At 35.5% G+C, this 16913-nt stretch overlaps 1 protein-coding gene across 1 annotated transcript in view; it reads right to left on the bottom strand.

Annotated features, from left to right (window-relative positions):
* Positions 1-2550: 2550 nt before the first annotated feature.
* Positions 2551-16913, bottom strand: part of B3GALT1 (beta-1,3-galactosyltransferase 1) — a 936189-nt gene continuing 921826 nt past the window's right edge. The window contains exon 5 of the mRNA XM_053698394.1: positions 2551-8704. Within this exon, the coding sequence (XP_053554369.1) occupies positions 7500-8480 (981 nt within the window). The 5' untranslated portion in view covers positions 8481-8704 and the 3' untranslated portion in view covers positions 2551-7499. The remainder of the gene's footprint in view (positions 8705-16913) is intronic.

Genomic DNA, 16913 nt, shown 5'->3' with positions numbered 1-16913 from the left:
GTAAAATTTGTATGTACAGTGTAAATCGTAATTTAAGTACACTGGATGTGCAAAAAAACACATATAAATTTGTACTTAAAAACATATTTTTTTATCTTAAATGGGCTGAACATGGGCGTGTATGATATTGTCTCTCAAATCCTAATGTAAATATCTAAATATTATCGCAGATATCACTGTTTTTTCTTGCACCTTAAAAGGAGCCAAGCTTTTATCAATATACTCAAAATATTAATTATTTTGAAAGGAAAACCAGTAGGAATATGAAAATAACGGCTCTCATTATTTCTATGGGAGACAACTCGCCACTTGCAGGGACAGCCCATTTTCTCTGATAATTGCACTGTTAAGCTAAATGTGGGTTTTCACGTTTTTGCTTGCAAACCTTTGATCATCAGGCTCTAAGTCTGTTTTGTGCAGCAAATTAAAGGCCTCTGATTGGCTGTATACAGCAAAGTTGTGTAAAATAAAAGAAAAATAATACTGACTGAGAGATTATGGTTGAGTCTCAGCCAATGTACATTTACATTTACATTTTGCAAAAATAGAAATACAACATTTAAAATGATTTGTTATCCTGATACAGCAGATCTTTATACTGAAAGAGAAGTTTTACAGTTTATGCATCACTGACACATTTATCAAGTTCGGAGAAAAGTATCTGAACTTTGGAAGTCTCGTGTGTTATTCTGCAGAATATTCTCACAGTTCCCTCATTCTTCATTTTCTCAATTTGCTATAAAAATGTACTGGTGTCTTTACTATGACTGCTGGATTCTTTTTTTTGTAGACAAATTGCTGAAGTGTGTTACACTGAATTATAAATGATGCAATACAAGGATATATCTTGTGACAACACTCACTTTCATGCAATTTGAACTATTTTATAATGTTTAAAACATGCTCTTTTATACATTTGGAATTGTTCTCTCCATGTCATAGGGTTGAATGATGACAGCTATATTGTTAGACCTGAAAATACAGGGGACTTATATTGAATATTTCTTAACAAGTTGCTTTTTATCCATATAGTTCAAACTAAGTTTGGCATAATAATTATTTTTGTTTCATGTTTTCTGCAGCAATCAAGTGTGTACAGTTTTCTAACATCTCTCTAAATCAACTTATCCAATAATTCTTTAAAACCTTAGAATCGTTTCCTTTATGATAAGCACAGATTACAGTTTAACATAGATTATCCAGCTTTTAGAGAACGACTGACACATACTGCATGTACATGGTCTCATGATAAAATATAAAAAAAATAGAAAAGACAATATATTTATTTACTGTATTATAATTACCATTAATGCTATTTTAACGGTATTAATACCTGTTAGCTTTAACAATATTAAAAATTATTTTCCTAATAAAGTTTTTCTCTTGTATAAAAACCAAAACATAAACTTACCATCATAATGCTTACAGAATTCTTTAAAATGAAGGAAATTTTATTTGAACACAAATAGAATCTACATCATAATTTGTAAACAGGACATTTTAAAACAAATATTTTGTGTTATTTTATGCTAATAGAAGGCAGCCGGGTTTTTTTTTATTTTATTATATATTGAATGGGTCATATATGCAATCCCTAAGTTCTTAAAATGGCAACATTGTACTCTTTAAGGGTCACTCACAATAAAAAAAAATATTTTCCATCTCAAAAAGTATATTTCAGAATGCTTTTCAGTGTTTTGTTATTTTATTTTTTTAAATTGATGCTCACATGCCAAATAAGAGTTTATCCCTATCTCTTATTGTAAGCAGCTTGAACTTTTCATTTTATGTATATATATATATATATATATATATATATATATATATATATATATATATATATATATATATATATATCTTGTTTAACTGCTGCTCTTGATAATATGTCTAATATGAGAAACAGCTATATTTTGAAAATTTTATTAATTAAGACAGAGTATGCAATTTTAAACCACTTTCCAATGTATTTCTATTATCAAATTAGCTTTATTCTCTTGATATCATTTGCAGAAACAAATAGCTAACTAGAATCTGGAGCATCCATGATGAACTGCTGTGAACTAGCTGGTGATCAGTAGCTACACATATGTACCTCTTGTTACTTGTTACCAATTGTGTTCAGCTTGCTTTTAGTAGTTCATGGCTGCTCCGGAACATACCCAGGTTTCCTCTTAAACAAAACATACCAATGGTATGAAGCAAATGTAATAATAGGAGTAAATTGGAACATTATTTAAAATTGTTGCATGTCTCCTACAACAGCAGTTGCTCACCACTGCATTATACAAATTATAAATGAATGAAGAAATATATTAAATGATGCTGAAGCTTAGTGCTTGTATACATTTTTTTTGCTCCCCAATAATTATTTTCCTCCAATAAACTATGTAGGTATTATGTATGTATTAATTAAAATGAAATTAATACCACATACTGGTAAACATGAAAATGATACAAAAATAAAATAATAAAAAAATGCAAACTGCACATTAGAGTAACTATGTAAAAAAATGTATTTAGTATTTTAAAACAAAAGTATGAAATAAGAAACAATAACCAGATGATTTAATCTCCCAAGAAATCTGTCTTCAGAAATCCTTAATATAATGATACTACAGTTTTTATTATAAAATATCCACAATTCACTATTGATGCTAATTATTTTAAAACTCCTCTGGAGAAAAGTTATCCTGAATTCCAAATAATCAATAAACTGTATCATTATTTGTTTCACCCTTTCTGTGGGTTATACTTAGGTAATGAGAGGCCTATTTTGAATGGCACGCTACCGTAATAAAGCTCTTAAATAGAAACTTAATTGTTACATCTAGTTCATAACAATTATCATTAATACTGTTTCTCCAATTTCTATATATACAGTGCATAGTCGCCAACATTTGAAAATAATTTCCAAGAACTTTGAAGCAGAGCAATCAGATAAGCACAGGAGTTTTCACCGATTCACACAAAAAATATTTGGATAAATTGCACACAACACACAAAAAATATTTTTTTTAATCTAATTTATAAGTTGTAGACAATTCTAGATTCTAATCACCAAATTATATTTATAACTTTACTACGCTTCTATGCTAATGTCCAGTGCAGCATAACACCAACAAAACCTTATTTCTCTTTCCCTCAGGTTTCCACGCCAAGCTCACACCTCAGGGTAGATTTTTACAAAGCTGGGTATTACCATGGGACAGGAGGCAAACAGGACTGGACTGTCCCAGGAAAATTGTTAGAGTTGGCAAGTATGATCTAGTGCAGACATCCTCAAACCTGGCCCTCCAGAGATTTTGGAACTACATTTCCCAAGATGCTCAGCCAGCTGATATGCTGGTTGAGCATCATGGGAAATGTAGTTCCAAAACCTCTGGAGGGTCAAGTTTGAGGAAGTCTGATCTAGTGCACATATATAGTGGTTGTACTGGGACTGGCAAAGGACCAATGAGCAAAGCAGAACATAGCACAGCTCATTCATTTAAAGGGACATTAAATGAACATTAAAGTCCCCTGTTTATTTGTGCATCAGAAAATATTTATCGCACTGCAAAAGATCTGCATTAAAAATTGTTTTTGAAGCACTTAAAACTGTAATTTGTTTAGCAAAATGTGCATTGTTTTCCGTCTTATTACACGCCCCTTAAAGCAAGTTGAATGTCATTTACCTTAATTCCTTTGCTGTTGCCAATTAAGAACATATAATAAACATGCTCCTGCACATTTCAATGAATCACTGTACAGCAGCATGTAGGGAGGCGAGCTTCTACATTACAGGGAATGGGCTCTATCCTCTATTGGGGGGACGACAACACTGTCATTTTTAGAATTAAATTACAGGTAAAGCAGGCAAAATATATAATAGAACTATATATAATTTTGATAATTAAGCATAAATAAACATTTTAGACCAGATTACGAGTGGCACGTTAACAGTTACGCATGAGAGAAAAGGGGTTTATTGTGGGTGTTTGAGTGCGTATTACAAGTTGAAAGTAAAAGAGATCGATTGAGATTGATTGATTGCAATTGTGATTTATGCTAGAATCATTAATGCGCCCTCAGAGCTCTGCATAACTGTTTGCAAAACTAAAAAGTGTCACAAAACTCATCAAAAATACATTACAAAGTACAGTAACACTCATAATAACACTATCTAATAAAAATTATTCCCCAAAAAATTGCAGGTTGACAGCATTGTGAATGCAAGCTCACGTTCTCATATGCTGGGAAGCATTGCGCTCATGAGAGCGCACGCTTCCATAGGCTCCAATGAGAGCCTTGTTCTCATGCTGTGAGACACGGCATAAGAACTGGCGCAGCAAAGGGGGTATGATCATATACATATATATTTACAAAGCAGTCTATGGGAACACACAGTTACCATAGACGTAGTGTAAAGACCCTTTTCAGTGCCGTTTTTTTCTAACACCCCACACCCGCCAATTTTAGCCCCCCAAAACTGCCTAGTGCAGTTATTTTATTAATATTATTATATTATTCATTTTAATAGAATACACACCACTATTTTGGAGGCATTTGGGGCACATTCATTTTTTAAGAGCACTTGTAATGGCTGGTTATTTAACATGCAATACATTAGCGCTCCACTTATAATCATGCCCAAAATATTTAATTAAAAAAAATAAAACAGCGTTACTTTATACTTTCATCATTTATTTTGCCTGTTTTGATTGTGAAATATCTCTGAAAGTGTTATTTTTCCTTTTTTTTTTTTCTCAGATAATCTGGAGTGCCTCCATCATAGTTAGCTAAAGGGAAATTTATCTGAGCCTTCAATTTTCTACAAACTGATTGGTTAACTCTGATCACAAGCTCATTTTTATACAATTCTAATTGGTCATAGCTAAGAAGACTACCAAGCGTTCCAAGAGGAATATACATGAACTCCTCTCAATTTCTAAATTGTGCTTATAAAATGATAGTGTTAACTGATTTTATGTTATTTTTACAATGCAGTGGCTAATTGCTTAATCTCCTTTTAATGGACTTATAGCAGCAACAATTGAAATACATTTATGACAGCAATTCACCAGAAAGATGCAGAGACTAAAAGGACATGAAATCCAAAATGTTTCTTTCATGAATCAGATAGAGCAAACAATTTTAAACAATAAACGTGCAGCATTAAAAAAAATGGCTTGTCTGAATGTTTTAGAATGAATATTCAGGGAAATTAGTTTCCCCGAATATTCATCTGCTGCACTATTTGGTATTGAATACTGAATATTCATGGAACATTTACATTGGCTTTTGCTAAAGAAATGTAAATGTTCCTTTGCTACAGATGAAAATGTTGACCTGTCTGTTATAATTAACTCTAGTGCACTAATCCCGAGCCTTCTTCTTAGAGCCCCAGGCCACGTTAATAGGAGGCTAAAGGACCTTCTTCTTTCACGTACGTCCTGGGATCTGCTGCACTAAGTTTCCTATTAGAGCAGGGCTCTAAGAAGAAGTGTTGGGGTTAGCACGGCTCTCCAGCATGCTAGAGGTAAATATATTTACCCCTACAGGTAATTTAAAGAAAATGAATAAATACTGATGAATTTTTGCAGTATTTCTTTAAATGTAGTTGGTGCATTTGTTTAGATATTCATTTGTGAAAACAAAACAAATATTAATTTTTCCTTACAATTACACATGCCTATTAAACAACTATCCAATTTACTTGTATTAGCAAATTTCCTTCAAGCGGAAATAAACAACTGGGAGCTTGCTAAACACATTATTCAGTCAATGGCAAGAGGCATACAATAAATCCACAATATTAAGCCTTAAGAGATGGACGGTTCCATGTAGTGAACGTACATACATAGAATAAATTTGTTTTTAATATATCCAATATTTTTTAATTAGCCTTTTGAAAGACTGATGACTCCTTTCTATTATAAAGCAATGATTCACACACTTTTATACTTAACTCTAACAGATGTGGTAATCAGTTATGCTATGCTTTATGCATTGGATTTAACTCTCAGTGGGAAAATAATTAAAGGGACACTGAACCCAAATTTTTTTCTTTTATGATTCAGATAGAGCATGGAATTTTTAGCAACTTTATAATTTACTCCTATTATAGTATCTTTATTTAAAAAGCAAGAATGTAAGTTTAGATGCCGGCCCATTTTTGATGAACAACCTGGGTTGTACTTGCTGATTGGTGGATAAATTCACCCACCAATAAACAAGTGCTGTCCAGGATCTGAAGCAAAAAATGTCTGGCTCCTTAGCTTAGATGCCTTCTTTTTCAAATAAAGATAGCAAGAGAATGAAGAAAAATTGATAATAGGAGTAGATTAGAAAGTTGCTTTAAATTGCATTCTCTATCTGAATCACGAAATAAAAATGTGGGTTCAGTGTCCCTTTAAGCTTTTTATTAAAAAAAATTAAACAAACAAAAAATGTTTTGATGAACAAGCTCAGGAACTTTCTTAATTATCTAAAATAATTAATATGACCAAGTGTGGTACATGGGAGTTTCCCAGATATTCCTTTACCATACTTGACAGCATTTCCTTTATGTAAACAGAAAGACTTTTTACAAATAGTTTAACCACAGAATATAGTAAATTTTATACCTTTGTACTTCAGTTATATCATTACACATTCTTGTTTTTCAAAGATACTGCAGGCGAAAATAATCTAGTGTGTGCAGATGTACTTAATGTGCATAACAGGCTCAGCCTCAGAGGGGAGGAAGAAGAGTGTCTTACTTTAACAGTCTCTATGTAAATGAGAGAGAGTCCACAAGTGAAATCAGATTGGCCCAGTAACAGGAGGTTTGCCTACAAAATAGGGCAGTTTGGCATGCAGGGAACATGTTAATCATTTACACTGCTTGTTTATTTGTTGTTTCCAGTATCTGAACTGAGCTATAGCAAGGCACTCAAAATGCCCAGCATTTTCATATTAGTGAGATATAATGTATGGTTTTCTGCAGAAATATGTTTTCTAATGGATATAATAAAGATACAGTATCAGCTTCATTTGCTAACAAGGCATTATTAGGTTTACCAGGTACCAAGATATGTTACATACATTATTACACTTAAGTTGTGATATGATTTTTTGATTGCTGAAAATAAATCCTATGGAAAACCTGTAATGTTTTGCCCTATTACAGAATGAGTCTACATATATGAATACAAATCTGTTGTTACATATGCACAGAGCAGATGAATCTTCAGATCCTCAGTTCAGATACAAAAACAGCAATATATGTATGTCTTGGTCATTACTGCTTCACAAATGTCCAAAATACTTCATTCAAAACAAGAATTAGCATAATGTTGTCACAATTACATCATGTTGCTGATAAGTTCTAACTGGACTTCCAAATCTATATATACAAGCAAATGTGAAAAAAGTTTACAGTAAAAAAATGTAAAGGTTTCTTGTATACTTGGTTAACAAGCATATCAAAGTATCCTTCACCCCTTCCAATTAAGAAAAAATAAATAAACTGGAAACTGTTAACATCTAAGATGCTTCTTGCTTGACATGTCATTCCAAATCCTGTGCATTTCTTCAGGACCAATTTGATGCACTGTGATTACTCTACGATACCTACACAAGCTGTAGGCCATTTTCCAATGATTGAAGCCACTGTTTTGAAAGGGATGAATACCAAGCTTTCGTAAACAAAGTCCAACATATACATCCTCCAGATGCAAAAGTCTGGTATGGAGAGATGTTTTGTAAATAAGCTCTGCCACATCAGCAGAGAAAATATAACCTGTTCCTGAACAAAATGGTGGGTAATTACTGTCTGGGTATAAATCTCGTGGCATGTACCATTTACTGCGAACATCCCTAATAGGACCTCCATTGATGACATAGCCAGTAAAGTATCGTCTTCTAGGCTTTGTGGTAGGCTTCAGTAGCTTATAAATCAGATTATCCATATTTACAAAAATATCACTGTCTGTTTTCATAACATACTTTGCTTTTGAGCAAAATGTAGCCACCCACCTCATTCCCATTAACGTTTTGAGAGTGAGATTATGGTAGGAATCAATAAAGTCTTCTACAACAATGTCATGAAAGATCTGACTTTCTTGCTCAACCATTTGATTTAGAACAGGGTCTGAATTTTTTCCTAGCAGAAAGAGTGTCACAATTTTAATTCCTTTGAAGTTGCTTTCATTACCCCATGTTTCTCGAATTGCTTGTCTTGCATCAAATTCCTTATGTGTTGTGCTTATAAGGATAACTAAGAATGGGCTGCCATTATTTTCACACTTCTCAGGCTCATTTATTACAAACTCAAAAGAATGAGGGTTTATGGGTCGAGTTCTGATATTGCCAAATGAAATATTTTTATGAGCTATGAGCACGTTTCCCACCCTATGACCAGAGTAGGAAGAATTTGGTCTAGTAATGCTTAGGTACCACAGAGCACTAGCCCAACAAACAACTGTCAATATGTATAAACAAGAGACCTTTGAAGCCATTTTTTTCTGGATTCTTCTAGGCTGTGTTTTCAGTTGACCATCTTCTAATTACTTTGACCATGTCTTTGGCCAGTAAAATCAACATATTAGTACATAGACAAAGTTTGATACTTATTTGGCTCTCTGTATATGTTCATTAGTCTTCAAAGAAATACTTCAAATTGTATTTAATCTTCTTTCTTTTGCAGTTTGGGTAATTCCATTGTTTGAAGTAAATATTCTTTCTGTAAAAGAAGAATAAACATGAATGGATGTTGATATATTCAAGGTTTGATTGTTAAGTAAGAAATAGGGAAGTGTTTGCATTTTACTATGAACTTATAAACTTATTCAGTTGTTAAAAATTCAATTAAAGAAGTAAATCTATTAACAGGCGAAAAATCACTTAAAATGATTTAAACATTCAATAAAACTTTTCATAGTTATGAAAATCAGTCCAACTTAAGAATGGTTTGATGTGGTAAAGAAACCACAGAGTGTATATGTTTAAACCTTTTGATTCATAAAATATAAATTGTGTATTCATTAAAAAATGAATCAAAGTAAGTGGAGTCAGTAGTATTAATATTTCATGGAAAAAAGCAGACTTAACATTTTGATTGTTTTGATGTTATTGATTCATAGAACATCTAAAACAATATATTGTCATAAATTGATGTCAAACCTGCATGATTTTTTTCTTCATGTAGAGTATAATCTAAAATTAGATTCTAAGTGTAGTTTTGTCTGAATGGTACATCAAGTATGTTTTAAAATAACAAGAGTCAGCTATCCACTAAAGAAAAGTAATAATCTCATTTTGTTTCTCCTATTCTACTTAGATGTGAAAAGGGAAAATGTTTTGTGCCAGTACTTTTTAGATTTCACAATCACAAGCTTTGTCAAAAAAGTTGAAAAGTGATAAGATTACTGTGTGAATGAGTTAAAAATATTACACACACACACACACACACACACACACACACACACACACACATATATATATATATATATATATATATATATATATATATATATATACACACACACACACACACACACACACACACACACACACATATATATATATATATATATATATATATATATACACACACACACACACAAATTAAGTTAGTAGGGATGAAAAAACAACCCTTATAATATTAAGGTACATGATCATGTAGTTTACAATTGTGATATTTGAAATTTAACATCCAATTATCAAAATAACATTTGAATATTCACAAATAAACATCTGAATGACCTAATGCAATCCTATGAGTATCAGTTCCCGAAGTGTCAGCATTCAGTCAACAGAAACATACAAATAGCAAAACTAATATAAAGGAAAATACTACATATATAATTTGAATATCTTTATATGAACCAGAATAATACATATAAACATATACTCTTATATAGTTTCTAAATTTTCATAAATAGCTAATTTCAGGAAAAAAATGTGATATGACTAAATTATTTTAGCAATGTGTCCATAGTAACACCTCTCAAAAAAAAGTACAATTTTAAAAGGTAGATTGGCCTAGATTATGAGTGGAGCGGTACCTTGCGCTCCCGCAATAACTTTGGTAGACGGAGGCTTTTTGCGTGTGTCGGTTAGTGTACATATTACAAATTAAAAGGAAAAAGTTTTCTCATGAGCGCTAACCCAACGCACGCAAAAAGCCAAACTTAGAATATCGCAACCACATTAACGTATTCCCCCAAAGACTTAAATGGAGCGTGAAAATCTGGTTGCATTTTCTCAAGGGCGCTAACCCGACATGAAATGTTAATAATTTCACATTCCAATATTTCACATAGAAGAATATGTTCTATTTATTCATAAATACACACACATATATATATATATATATATATATATATATATATATACTGTATGTTTATATATATTTATATATATATATATATATATATTTGATGGTATTTTGTTAAAATATATGTCTAAATCTATACATATATATAATTATATATAGGTATATATATATACAGATATACTGTATATAGGAATATCTATTTAAAAATACTTAGAACATATTCCACTATGTGAAGAACATTGGAATTTGAAATATTTACAGTAAATAAAAACAAATTATTAAATATTAATATTGCATAAATATGATTTTACATGTTTTCAGTTACTTGACTCCAAAGGGCTCCAATGCCTATATATTTATGTGTTAATATAAATATACATACAGTATGTGCACCGTAATGGATATACAATGTATATAACACATAAATATATATATATATATATATATATATATATATATATATATATATATATATATATATATATATATATATATATATATATACAGGTGGCCCTCGGTTTACAACGGTTCAATTTGAGCCGTTTCAGAATAACCTTTTTTTCAGTCATGTGACTGTTATTGAAAAGCATTGAGAAGCAGTGCATTGATTAAAATAGCCAGTAGGTGGAGCTGTCCGCTTGTGTTGCAGCAAAGATATGCAAGCCAAGCAAGCTGAAATTTATCAGTGTAACCAGACCTGAGCTATCGAGCAGATTTCGAAGGAACAAGATCTTCCTGTCTATAAATCAGTCCAGATTGGAATGCATGGAAAGAACTGTTTGCAGAAAAATTCAAGTAAAGTCTGTGTTGTGCGATTATTTTATTAGGTTTATAATGCTGTTTAGCAAATGTTTTTGTTTATTTAACTTAGTTTAATTATATATTCTGTGTTATGTGATTATTTTATTAGGTTTATAATGCTGTTTAGCATTTAAAGTCTTCATTTCAAAGCTTTAAAAATAATGTATTAGGTGTTACTTTTGACAATTTTGAGAGGGGCCTGGAACCTATCTCCCTCACTTCACATTGACTTAAATTACAAACTGGGTTTCAATTTACAACGGTTTTGATTTACAACCATTCCTTCTGGAACCTAACCCCAGCATAAACTGAGGGCTACCTGTATATATATATATATATAACTTGGTAAATAAAGACCTGCACTCCAATCCTCAAATATTTGAGTGAGCAGCCACCAGGGTGCTATATCAAAGATATACAAAAACAGTCACTAATAAGATAGCACTCACTGGGTTTAAAAATAAAACTTAGCTTTTATTGTAGAATTTTCAAAGATTAAAACGATCCCATGACGTTTCAGTGCCAACCAGCAACTTTATTAAATGGTTCAAACAGTTCCTTCAGGCAGATGACAAAGTCTGACATCCACAGGGAAAAACAGGTTAAAAACTATGAGACAATGCAGCTTTATATACACATTCTATCTTGATTGCAAACTTAGTTCAACTGTGTGTGTGCACATTCACGTGCACATCACTGAAGCCACGCCCCTTCCTGATTCATAGTGTGTTGTCATAGGTGCAACCAGCACCAACAAAGTTGAAAACCCTGATAACGGAGCTGTGTGTAGCACATGGCTCATTTGCATATTCACTGCTGTGTGACGTATCAGGCTAGTGGAAGTGTTTCTGTGCATATCTACAAAAATCCCATATCGATGTTAAAAGCAAAGCACTGTTTGCAGAGGACACACTAAATCCTTGAAATAGTACATGTTTCATGTAAGGCTAGAAATGATACATCGTATGCTGCTGGTATGGAGGGTATGCTTAAACATTTGGTATAAATGTGTGATAAATATTGGAATCTCATACGCCACAGATCATACATGCCAATCAAAAATAAGAAATTACATTGATCTGATACAGGGGGATAGGCGTTAGTTGAAGAACAAAAAAGGAACAGACAGGCACTGTTTTGTGACTAGTATTGTACAGACCAATTTCTGTAAACTGTGTCTTTATCCTATAAAGGGGCCATAGTCAAGTTGTATGTTAAGTCCCCTAGGCTCCACAGTGTCAAGAGTGTAAATCCATTTGGTTTCTCGTTGAAGTAGGATTCTGCCACAATCACCTCCCCTGGTTAGAGGTGGTATATGATCTATGATCATGCTCCTCAAACTAGAGACACTGTGTTTCAGTTGTGCAAAGTGGCGTGCCACTGGTTGATATGAAGTGCCCTTTTTGATGGCATTCCTAATGGCATGTCTATGATTAGTCATTCTTTCACGGAACGTTGTGATGGTTTTCCCTACATAGACAAGAGAGCATGGACAAATCAGAATATAGACCACATAGGTGCTGCTGCATGTGACTCTGTGTTGTATCCTATAGCGATTGTTGCAATGTGGGTGTTGAAAGGTGGGACCCATCTGCATCCCATTACAGTTGATACAGTCTCCACATCTGAAGTATCCTTTCTCCAACACAGAGCTACCAGCCTAATACCGGATACTAAACAAAAATACAAATATATATATATATATATATATATATATATATATATATATATATATATATATATATATATACACACACATAAATATTTAGTCATGCATATGTATGAATCTCTATGTTAAAGCTCTTTACAGCCCTTTTTTCCCCAACAACTGAGATCTCATATATTTGAGCCCTTATAACTTTTTTATACAATATTTTTTTAATATTAGTTATTATGAGTGTACTGTACTTTAAAATGTAATTTTGATGTACTTTGTGTAAATAAGAAAAAAAAGAAAGAAATAAAGGACTATTTTAAGACTCTAAGCACAGATTACCTGTGTAGCTCTCTGTTACAAGTAGCAGAGTTACACACCGGAGTTAGAAACTGGAGGTTGAAACTGCAGACCAACTAACAGGTAAACTTAATAACTCTACGTCTACACAATGCTCTCTATGACTTTTCTGCTCTCTCTGTCTTCCCTTCTCCTAAAAATCACTGCATGACCCTATAACAACAATCCCCACACTATCCATATCTCCCCCTCCCTTCTCTCATCCCCTATGCTGTCCTCTCATGAACTACTCTGTTTCCTTAGAAACTCTTCCCCCTCTAACTCTCCTGTGTCTAATCATTCCTGCTCCCACAAATCTCACTCTCACCTTCTGTCACTCTCACTGCTACTACTGCTTGCTGCTGGTGATGTCTCTCCTAACCCTGGCCCTGCAGCAATCACCACACTTTTACACTCTTGCTCCATCTCTCACTGCAAAAATTCTAGGTCACGCAATACCAACAATCTCATCTCCATTAACCCACAGTGCCTATTCCCTCCCTTCTCTTGTGCCCTCTGGAATGCTCGCTCCATCTGTAACAAGCTTACAACTGTTCACGACCTGTTTGTTTCCAACGCTTTCAACCTTTTAGCTATTACTGAAACCTGGCTATCTTCCTCTGACACTGCTTCCATTGCTGCTCTCACACACGGTGGTCTTCACTTTAGCCACACACTTAGGCCAGGTGAGAGACACGGTGGTGGTGTTGGCATCTTACTCTCCCCCTCCTGCTCCTATCAGTACCTATCCCCATTTCCATCTCTCTCCTTTTCTTCCTTTGAAGTCCACTGCATTCGCCTGTTCTCCCCTCTCTCTGTCAGAGTGGCAGTTATTTATCGCCCCCCTGGACCAACTTCCCAATTCCTTGACAACTTTGCTGCCTGGCTTCCTTACTTTCTCTCCACAAATACACCTGCTCTAATCATAGGGGACTTCAACATCCCCATTGACAACCCATCTGCCCCTGCTGCCTCTAAACTTCTCTCACTCACTAACTCCTTCGGCCTCTCACAATCCAGCCTATTTCCTACCCACCGCGATGGACACTCAATTGATCTGGTATTCTCCTATCTCTGCTCTCTCTCTAATGTTGCATGTCGCCCATTTCCCATCTCAGACCACCACCTGCTCACCTTTAATCCTAATATAGATACTAAACTTACTTCCCCCTCTCGCCCCCGCACCAGTAGAAATCTGCACACTGTGGACGCTCCCCAACTCTCCAATCTTATTCAACTACGCCTCCCACACACTTCCACAATATCCTGCCCTGACCTTGCTATAACCCACTATAACAATACTCTCTCTGCTGCACTGGACACTCTCGCTCCACCCCAACCTCGCAAAGCCCCATGTCGTCAGCTCCAACCCTGGCACGTGTCACCTACAAAAATGCTCCCACACTGCTGAACGTGTCTGGAGGAAATCCTGCTCTGAACCTGATTTCATGCATACTTCTCTTCTCTTATATCCACTCACTCCTCAAACCCTAAAAGACTCTTTCCCATTTTCAACTCTCTCCTCCACCCACCTGCACCACCCCCTCATCTGCATTCAGTGCTCAAGACCTTGCTGACTATTTTCTCAATAAAACACTTGCAATCCGAGGAAACATCCCAACACAAACCTGCAATCTCCCAACTCCGCTCCCAGTCACCCCCTCTGCCACTCTCTGCACCCTCCTCCTAACCACTGAGAGTGAAGTGGCTTCCCTTTTGTCTTCCTCACACCTCACTACCGGCCCACTTGACCCTATTCCTTCACATCTAATTCCTCCTCTGTCTACCACCCACACTCCGGCTCATACTCACATATTTAACCTATCCCTTTCTACCGGCTCATTCGCTGCCTCCTTCAAACATGCAAAGGTCACCCCCATTCTCAAAAAACCCTCCCTCGACCCTAACTTCCCTGCAAACTACCGCCCCATGTCACTGCTCCCACTAGCTTCAAAACTCCTTGAAAAACTAGTTTTCAATCACCTAATCCACTTCCTGTCCTCCAACTCATTGCTTGACCCTCTGCAATCTGGCTTTCATCCCCAACACTCAACTGAGACTGCCCTCACCAAGGTTACTAACGATCTCCTTTCTGCTAAAAACAAAGGCTACTACTCTATACTCATCTTACTTGACCTATCTGCTGCCTTTGACACTGTTGACCATCCCCTTCTCCTACGGTCTCTCAGTTCTCTTGGTCTCTGTGACACTGCCCTCTCCTGGATTCACTCTTATCTCTCTAACAGATCCTTCTCTGTCTCTTTTGCTGGTGACTCCTCCTCTCCATTGCCCCTGTCTGTTGGAGTACCTTAAGGCTCTGTCCTGGGTCCACTACTCTTCTCTATTTACACTTCTACACTGGGTAAACTTATCAACAGCTATGGCTTCAGCTATCACCTCTATGCTGACGATACCCAGATCTACCTTTCCACCCCTGCACTCTCTCCTTCTGTCAACTCTCACATCAGCGACTGCTTATCTGGCATTTCCTCCTGGATGGCCTCTCACCACCTAAAAATAAATATATCCAAGACCGAACTACTTCTAATTCCCCCCTCTAGCTCCACTCCAGTCTCTAATTTTTCTATCAATGTTGGTGGCACCACTATTTCCCCATCACCCCAAGTCCGCTGCCTCTGAGTCACGCTTGACTCAAATTTATCCTTCATTCCCAACATCCAACTGCTCTCTTCATCCTGCCGCAACCACCTACGCAATTTCTCCAAAATTCGTCCATTTCTGAGTGCTGAAACAGCTCATCCACTCCCTGGTAATTTCCCGACTTGACTACTGTAACAACTTACTAACTGGCCTCCTTCTCTCCCGCCTCTCTCCCCTCCAATCTATCCTAAATACATCTGCCAGGCTAATCCACCTCTCTCAACAGTCTGTTTCTGCTGCACCTCTCTGTGAGTCCCTTGACTGGCTCCCCATTCACAACAGAGTTAAATTCAAAATTCTCACCCTGACCTACAAAGCCCTCACCAATGCTGCCCCACCCTACCTGTCCTCACTCATCAACAAATATACTCCTGCCGTCCCCTAAGATCCAACAACGACCTGCTTCTTGCGTCCTTTACCATCACCTCCTCTAATTCTAGACTACAGGACTTCTCTCGTGCGGCACCAACCCTCTGGAACGCACTTCCTCGAGATGTCAGACTTTCCCCTAACCTCCCCTCCTTTAAACGTTCCCTAAAGACCTTTTTTGATTAGGGAAGCTTATCACCCAACTTACCAACAAAATAACTTCACTTAACTAACAGTTGCCTTCTATCTCCTCACTAATATCATTCTCACCTCTGCAGTCCCCACCTCCTGTTTCCAATCCTCCTACCCGTCTAGATTGTAAGTTCCCATGGGAATAGGGCCCTCAATTCCCCCTGTATTTGTCTGAAAAATGTTGTGTCTTATCGTATTGTTTCTCCACTGTACTGTTATCCTTGTACCCATGGGCAGCGCTGCGTAATCTGTCGGCGCTTTATAAATAAAGAATAATAATAATATTGTGTTCCAGATGTTTTGAATTTACTAAGGTTGGAGAGATGAGTTAGTGTCAGTGATAAAGATACTCTGAAGTTGCACTATCCTCACGCAACTTAAAACCAATTGTGCTCATGGAAACACGTTTACAGCCTGTAGCTGTTTTTCACATACATATAGGTATAGATATATATTTTACAAAATACGTGTATATATATATATATATATATATATATATATATACATATATATATGGAAATTGTTTAAGCAGGAGGTGTGGGAGCAAGGCAGGTGGCAGGTGACAGGGAGGGATGGGAATGCTACACTACATAAATA

This window comes from Bombina bombina, chromosome 1 (genome assembly GCF_027579735.1).
Source record: "Bombina bombina isolate aBomBom1 chromosome 1, aBomBom1.pri, whole genome shotgun sequence".
NCBI lineage: Eukaryota > Metazoa > Chordata > Amphibia > Anura > Bombinatoridae > Bombina > Bombina bombina.
The sequence above is the reverse complement of the archived record's forward strand: the minus strand, read 5'-3'. Positions and strand labels throughout refer to the sequence as shown.